The sequence below is a fragment of the Pristiophorus japonicus genome, chromosome 4 (genome assembly GCF_044704955.1).
Source record: "Pristiophorus japonicus isolate sPriJap1 chromosome 4, sPriJap1.hap1, whole genome shotgun sequence".
In the NCBI taxonomy this organism is placed as follows: Eukaryota; Metazoa; Chordata; class Chondrichthyes; family Pristiophoridae; genus Pristiophorus; species Pristiophorus japonicus.
In genome coordinates, this window is record NC_091980.1 from 129,524,101 (window position 1) to 129,532,890 (window position 8,790).

Here is an 8,790-nt window from a genome sequence, read left to right on the forward strand (position 1 = left end):
GGTTTGTGCAGCAGCACTAGTCTCCAGTCATCTTGGGTAATCCTTTAAACTGGACCAAGTCCTAGCTCTGTCAAGCCCGTGTGATGGATGGTGTGTAACAGCCACCACACGTTAAAAAAATCCAAGCACAGGCATCTTCCATCCTCCAAGATGTAGTTCAGGATCTGGAATATTAGGTCCTACATTGAAACACCTGTGAATTCATCCCTTTTTGGCGAGGAAGCAAGTCATCCACATTTCGAGGGTCTGCCTATGATGATGATGAATTGACTGATGGGGCGATAATTGACCTGAATGGATTTGTCCTGCTTTTTGTGGACAGGATGTACCTGGGAAGTTTTTCACATTGTCGGGTAGATGCCAGTGTCTCTGTACTGGAACAGCTTGGCTCGAGGCGCGGCTAGTTCTGGACCATGAACTGGATGGGATGATATCGGAGCCTATTGCATTTACAGTATCCAGTGCGCCCAGCTGCTTCTTAATATCATGTGAAGTGAATTGAATTGGATGAAGGCTGGCTTCTGTGGTGGTGGGCACTTCAGGAGAAGGCCGAGAAAAATCATCCATGAGACACTTCTGGCTGAAGGTTGTTCAAATACTTCAGCCTTGTCTTTTGCACTCGAGTGCTGGGCTCCGCCATCATTGAGGATGGGGTTATTCATGGAGCCTCCTCCCTCCATTTGTTGTTTAATCATCTACCACCATTCGTGACTGGATGTGGCAGGACTGCAGAGCTTTGATCTGATCCATTGATTGTAGGATCGCTTAGCTCTGTCTGTAGCATGTTACTTTCACTGTTTAGCATGCATGTCGTCCTGAGTTGCAGCTTCCCCAGGTTGACACCTCATTTTTAGATGCACCTGGCATTGCTCCTGGTATCCTCATCTGCACTCCTCATTGAACCAGGATTGGTCACTTGGTTTGATTTTAAAGCTAGAGTGAGGGATATGCTGGGCCATGAATTTACAGATTGTGGTGGAATACAACACTGCAGTTGCTGATGACCCACAGTGCCTCATGGATGCCCCATTTTGAGCTGCTAGATCTGTTTTGAATCTATTCCATTTAACACTGAGGTTCAGCCACTCACCACGAAGGAGGGTGTCCTCAGTGTGAAGACAGGACTTCGTCTCCAAGGACTGTGTGGTGGTCACTGCTACCAAAGCTGTCATGGACAGATGAATCTGTGAAAGGTAGATTGGTGAGGACGAGGTCAAGTAGGTTTTACCCTTGTGTTCGTTCTCTCACCATCTATCGCAAGCCCAATCAGGCAGCTATATCGTTCAGGACTCAGCCCGCTTGGTCAGTGCAACAGAGCCACTCTTGGTGATGGATATTGAAGTCCATTGCTACTATCGGTGCTTCTTCCAAGTGGCCTTCAACATGGAAAAGTTCTGATTCAAGCTGAGGGAAGCTGATAGGACGTAATCAGCAGGAGGTTTCCATGCTCATGCTTAACCTGAACCCATTGGACTTGATCGGCTCCAGAGTAAATTTTGAGGACTACTACCGCTACTCCCTCTTGACTGTATACCACTGAGCTGACACCTCTGGTGGGTCTGCCCTTCCGGTGGGACAGGACATGCGAAGGGATGGTGATGGAGGAATCTGGGACATTGGCTGAAAGTTATGATTCTGTGATTGTGACTATATCAGGCTGTTGCTTGATTATCATCATCATAGGCAGTCCCTCAGAATCGAAGAAGACTTGCTTGCACTCCTGAAGTGATTTCTTTGGTGGCTGAACAGTCCAACACGAGAGCCACAGATAGTCGCTGAGGAAAGGGATGGGTGGGATTGGTTTGCCGCACACTCTTTCCGCTGCCTGCGCTCGATTTCTGCATACTCTCAGTGATGAGTCTCGAAGTGCTCAGCGCCATCTCGGATGCACTTCCACCACTTAGGGCGGTCTTGGGCCAGGGACTCCCAGGTATCAGTGGGGATGTCGCACTTTATCAGGGAGGCTTTGAGAGTGACCTTATAGAGTTTCCGCTGCCCACCTTTGGCTCATTTGCCATGAAAGAGCTCTGTGTGGAGCTCTTGCTTTGGGAGTCTCGTGTCTGGCATGTGAACTATATGGCCTGCCCAGCGGAGCTGATCGAGCTTGGTCAGTGCTTCAATGCTGGGGATGTTAGCCTGGACGAGGACGCTGATGTTGGTGCGCCTGTCCTCCCAGGGAATTTGTAGGATCTGGCGGAGACATCGTTGGTGATATTTCTCCAGCAACTTAAGGTGTCTGCTGTACATAGTCCATGTCTCTGAGCCATACAGGAGGGCAGTTATTACTACGTCCTGTAGACCATGAGCTCGGTGGCAGTTTTGAGGGCCTCGTCTTGACTAACCTGTGGGACAGTTCTCCCCATTTAGACACAAGATACCAGATGTTAGTGAGGAGGACTTTGCAGGGTCGACTGGGCTGTGTGTACCATTGTCATGTCAGAAGCCGATGCCGAGGTCGATGCCGGGTGGTCAGTCCTGATTTATTCTTATTCATGTTTCTCGTAGCGGTTTGTTACAACTGAGTGGCTTGCTAGGCCATTTCAGAGGGCAGTTAAGAGTCAACTCCATTGCTGTGGGTTTGGAGTCGCATATAGGCCAGACCGGGTAAGGACGGCGATTTCCTTCCCTAAGGGCATTAGTGAAGCAGATGGGTTTTTATGACAATCCGCTAGCTCGCTGGGCAACATTACTGATACTAGCTTTTTATTCCAGATTTTCATTTAATTAACTGAATTTAAAATTCCCCAGCTGCCATGGTGGGACTTTGAATCATTAGTCCAGGCCTTTTTATAGGGGGCACTTGGAAGAAAAATACGATTTTGTGCCAAAAAAAAAAACACAAAAAAATAAAAGGGCCTTGGAAATGTTTGGTGTTTCCCCCAGATCGGGGGGCACGGTTTAATGTTTTTTGTTTGCTCCCAAAAGAGTTCATTTGTCCAGGCCTCTGGATTACTCATCCAGTAACATAACCACTATGTTACCGCACTCTTTGCATCTCTCAATGGAACTTTTGGAGTATCGATGTCACCACAACTCATATGTTGATGAGTCACAATTCTACAATTCAGGTTGGGTTTGCGTGCTGATGGGTTTGACGGCTTCATGTCTCAGACAAAACAAATTATTCAGCTCACTTGATGTGAAAAATTTACAGGTGCCCATGTTTTAAGAATTACATAGAATTTACAGCACAGAAAAAGGCCATTCAGCCTGGCAAATTGCAGTGGTGAGCGGTCTTTCTCCAACGTAAAAGGCATCAAGGAGACGGTGAGGAACCGAATGGGACAAGATTGATTTAATAGTCTTTCAATCATGAGCATTGAGGGCAAAGTACTGAGAGGACTTGACTTCGCACACTGAGCCTCCTTCCAACTTCATTAAACCTTATCAGCATATCCTTCCAATCTTTCCTCCCGCATGTGTTTATCCAACTTCCCCTTAAACGCATTTAAGCTTTTTGCCTCAACTACCCCTTTCGGTAGCGAGTTAAACATTTTAAACACTCTCTGAGTAAAGAAGTTTCTCTTGAAGTTTCTCTTAGATTATTAATTCTAACTTTCTATATAATTCTATGGAGACCAGAACTGTGCACAACACTCCAAGTGTTGTCTAGCCAAGATTCTAGATAAATTTAACATGCTGCACAGGGATGTGGTTCAGCTGCAGGCGTTCCTCACTCTGAGCTCAGAACTGTGCTAATGGCTAACCCTCATCTGTGCCTTTTTTCACTAGAATTGACTATTTCAATGCTCCCCTGCTAGCCTTACATGCTCCATAAACTTAAGCTTATCCAAAACTCTGCTGCCCGTATCCTAACACACACCTCGTCCCAATCACCCATAACCCCTGTGATTGTGGACCATCATTGGCTCCCGGTATGACAGCGCCTCAAATTCAAAATGTTTAATCTTATATTTAAATCCCACCATGGCCCCTCCCTCACCTCTTTTCCCAGCACATTGATAACATCGGTGCTGTTTCCTGCTCTCACAGTAAACTGGAAAATTTAATTCACTATGTTTCCAATTTCTACCCTTCACTCACCTTCACATGGTCCATCTCTGTCCCTTCCCTTCCCTTTCTTAACTTCTCTGTCTCTATTTCTAGACACAGTCTATCGACTAATTTCCAATGAGTTGTTTGGATGTTGCTTCAAACACGCAGATACCTGCAAATGACCAACCCACCGAACAATCCAGAACTATTAAAAATACACTGACTCGCAAACAACAGAGGATTCAATGAATCTTTCAAGGTGGCCATTAACTGCTCCAGGCAGAGCATGGACGATGGGGTATTCTCTCTGTCTGCCTGCCTCTCTTCCGCGGCTATGTCAGTGCCCGGGTCTCCCTCGAGAGGGAGCACGCGATATCTGCCGGTCTGCTTCAGGCTTTCCATGACCGCTGGGCACCAGAGGGACTGCAGTGCAACGTGGATACAGGGAACTAAATTATAATTTGAAAAGTTTTTAATGTTAGTTTTGTCATAATGTGGACCTTACAGTTTATTCCCCCTTATAAAGTGGGCACTTACGGTTTAAGTGTTTCCGATATCTGATTTAATCATCCCAATTAATTAGCCCAAAGTGTAGAGGATTAATTTAAACCTGTGATTCTGAATATTTGAACTGTGTTTGAGGAAATTTCGGACAATTGAGATCCTCATTGAGTTGTCAGCCAATGATGCTCACTTTTCAAAGATCTGACTGGCTCTGGGAGTGCATCCCCCTCCTCCCTTTAATTGATTGGTGCTCTGAGAGGCTGCAACTTCTGATTGGATATTGAGAACTGTCACTCATCATCTAGACTGCCACACCCTGGATTATCGCTCAGTATTAATACAGGAGTTTGAGGTTGGTTAAATGTTATCTTGGTACTTCTATAAAATTTATACTTCAGAAAAAATAAACACCACTAACATGGCTTCTCAAGTGCATCAGAACTACCACCAGGACTGTGAGGATGCTGTCAACAAGCAGATCAACATGGAGCTCTATTCCTCCTATGTTTATCTCTCTATGGTGAGTTTTGTGTTTTTGCCATTTCACAATGGAGACTATGTAATGTGAATTTATCAAATCCTGTGCTGTACCCTGCCCACCTATTTCTCTCTGTTGCGCTGCCCCCCTCCCCTAGCCCAATCTATGCAGTGAACTTACTTTTAAAGCTATAATGTGAAATCATTTATCTTCCTGTGTACTCATTAACAAACTGTCTCTGTTCCTTGTAGCAGCTGTATCATCATCTGATATTGAATCTTGATTCTTTCCTGGGCTCTTGAGCTTGAAGTTTATCTAGAATGCATTCTGCACTCAATGCGAGGAATTCAGAATTTGTTTTCTCATTCTAAATCACTCCATGGACTTTCCTTACATTGCTGGTTCAATGGGTGATGTCATAAAAATACAGCTGGGCCATTTAGGAGGGAAGTTAGGAGATATTCTTTCCCACAAGTGTGGTGGAAATCTAAAACACTTTCTTTCCCAGCCATCCCTCACCTCCACAGGGGGAGGATGGGAAGAAAGTGTTACAAATGCTTCTGCTTCCCTCCTGTTCCTAGTGTTTCTAACCTCTTAATTTTAAATACCAGTTTGTATCCTTCTGTCTTTCCTCTCTCTGTCTTTGCTTTATTGGTGATAAAGGCTTGATGAATTGTCTGTACTCAGTGACATCTCCCTTAACCCATCTGCTTTCCTACTCTATGAACTTCACCAAGCACCTCAAATTCTGAGGGGTTTTCATAACTTTTATTCTGTGGCATCTGGTTCTTACAAGTTTTGATGGTGCTAAATTCAAGTTGCTTGTGGTAGTTTAATTCTTTGGCATGACTGGAGCTAGTAAAACTCATTTTGTTTTTCTCTTCTTTGTATGATATTTATGCACTGTGACTAGATCTCTACTTTAATGGGGTTGCTCGGTGTTCCAATACTGCCCCTCAACTGGCCTGAACATTAGATCTGTGTCAATAAACAATTATTATTAGTGTGCTAATAATAACCAGGGTATAAATCTTGTTAGAATTCCTTCACTAATTTTGAGCACTACAAATAATATTGTGTGCGAAGACTAAGGTTCTAATTTATCAAATCTGAATTGGTGATCATGGAATGATGCAACACAGGAGGCCATTCAGTCTATTGTCTGTCGCTGACTGTTTGGTGGAGCGATACAACTCGTCCACTCTGTTCCCATTGCCTTGCAAATCACTAAGTTTCCCTTTTGTTGGAGGTGAGATTATCCACTATCTTTACCAGGTTAGTTGTGTAGGGGCTAGTTTCCATAACTACATACAAGTTCAATGAGACTGAGCCCTTGAAAGCAAGAGCAATGAGCTTGGCTTTATGTACAATGCCCATGATCATGGGTCTACCTTGCAATAAACTACTCTTCTGATCTCTCCGCAGTCCTTCTACTTTGACCGGGATGACGTTGCCCTGCGTCACTTTGCTGAGTTCTTCAAGGAGCAGTCACATGAGGAACGTGAACATGCTGAGAAACTGATGAAATTCCAGAATCGACGTGGAGGCCGGGTTATCTTGGCGGACATCAAGGTTTGGCTCCATAAACGAGGGGCCTTCTGTCTGGCTCCCCTTAAACTGAATGTTCCCAATACATTCTCTAAAGCGGTTGGTTCCAATTTATAGCATAGAAACCAGCCATTTGGACAAACTGGTCTATGCTGGTGATCAGGCTCCAGACATCATCTCCCACCTTACTTTGTCTTGCAACATATCCTTCTGTTAATTTTTCCCAGGTGTACTTATTAAGCTCCCCCTTAAATACATCTGTGCTATTCACCTGATCAATTTGACTCCAGTGGTTGATGGCTTAATGCAGTAATTCTATATTCTAACACATTGCTTCATGGTATCCTAGAATTCTGATTGCATTTTTTTCAGCCCTAATTCCTTCAATACATTGTAAGTGAACATGAGAATTTCCTCTTCAGAAACCAGAGCAGGATGAGTGGCGCAATGGTCTGGAGGTGATGCAGAGAGCTCTGCAGATGGAGAAGAATGTGAACCAGAGTCTGCTGGATCTGCACAAACTCTCCACTGGGAGAACCGACCCTCATGTAAGTTCCTCATGCTTTAATGTGGGCCTTTGGCTAAGTTGGAACCTTGCTGTCCTTGAACCTAATTTAAAAAGATATCCATGCCCAATAGTTGTGTTGTCTTTTATGGGGTAGATATTGTAAATGTGTCCCTGTGATCCCAGCACCTCTTGTACAGCAAGTTTTTATCAATTTCAATTGCACCACTTAACTATCCTCTTAGTTCAAGAGGATTAAAATCCAAACTCTTCAGGGGTAACCTCCAATGTTCCTTGATATCTGCTACTGGCCATAACTCATTTCCCTCTTCTCCAGTTATGTGATTTCCTGGAGACCCACTACTTGGATGAACAAGTGAAGATGATCAAGAAGCTTGGAGATCACATCACCAACCTGAAGAGGCTGGGAGCCCCTGAGAATGGCCTGGGAGAGTACCTGTTTGACAAGCACACCTTGGGGGAGAGTGATGGAAGCTTGTGTTTATGTAATTGAGACTCTGACCTACTTTTGACTTAGTACAGGCTAAGAGACCTGGGCTCTTGATGTGAAATGTAATTTACAGTATTGGACTGTAAATAAAATGTCCAATATTGGATTGGTTTTCTCTCCTTGCAAATTTGATTGGTTGCTTATTTTCTATTTATCATAACTTGTTACAGTCCCAATATTGCACAAGGCTATACAATAGTCTTGCCCTGGGATTCAGTCATAGAATGCTAACAGCACAGGAGGCCATTCAGCTGGTTGAGCCTGTGCTGGCTCTCAGCAAGAACACTTCAGCAAGTTCCACTCCCATGCACTTTCCCTGTAGCCCTGTAATTTTTTTTTTCCTTCAGGTGCTTGTCCAATTCCATGATTCAATCTACCACGACCACCCTCTCAGGCAGTGCAGTCCAGATATTAACCACTCCCTGCATAAAAGTTTTTCCTGAAGTCAGTTGTGGTTCTTCTGCCAATTGCCTTAAATCTGTCTGCTGGTTGTCTACCCTTCTGCAGGTGGGAACAGTCCTATAATTTTTTTTTTTTTGCTGTGGTAATTTAAATATTCATGACATATATTCATAAAAACATAAATAGAAGCAGTAGTAGGCTATTTGGCCCTTTATGCCCTTCAATGCCATTCAATATGATAATTGATCCTTTAAGTCACCATATTCCTGCTTTTACCCCATTGTCCTTCATGCCTTTGTATCAAGATATCTATATCCTTCCTAAAAAAATATATTCAATGACTTGGCTCCACTACCTTCTGTGGTGAAGAATTCCCTAGCTTCACCACTCTCTGACTGACTGAAAATGTCTCATCTCAGTGCTAAATTTCCTACCCTGTATCCTGAGCTTGTGCCCCTTTTTTTTTATTCTAGACTTCCTAGCCAGGGGAAACATCCTCCCTGCATCCAGTCTATCTAACCCAGTCAGAATTTTATGTTTCAATAAGATCTGCTATCGCTCTTCTAGTGAATGTAGGCCTAATCGACCCCAATCTCTTTGTTCGACAATCCTTCCATCCCAGGAATCAGTCTGGTAAGCCTTTGCTGCGCTTTCTCGTGCTTAGAGACCCAAAACTGCGCACAATACTCCAGGTGTGGTCTCACCAAGGCCCTGTAAAACTGTAGCAGGACATGTATTGGGGAAAAAATTGGAAATAATACATTTGGTTTCCTCCTCAACCTATTTGTGATTGACTAGAGTTCAAGCACTGATCCTTGTATCACACTAGTCACTGCCCACCACCCA

The 8,790-nt window shown here is 44.1% G+C and overlaps 1 protein-coding gene across 1 annotated transcript; it reads left to right on the forward strand.

Annotated features, from left to right (window-relative positions):
- Positions 1 to 4,918: 4,918 nt before the first annotated feature.
- Positions 4,919 to 7,545, forward strand: LOC139262545 (ferritin, higher subunit-like). Its single transcript, XM_070877709.1, has 4 exons — positions 4,919 to 5,020; positions 6,404 to 6,550; positions 6,949 to 7,074; positions 7,369 to 7,545. Exons 1-4 carry the CDS (start codon positions 4,919 to 4,921, stop codon positions 7,543 to 7,545), a joined length of 552 nt encoding a protein of 183 aa, XP_070733810.1.
- The last annotated feature ends 1,245 nt before the right edge of the window (positions 7,546 to 8,790 follow it).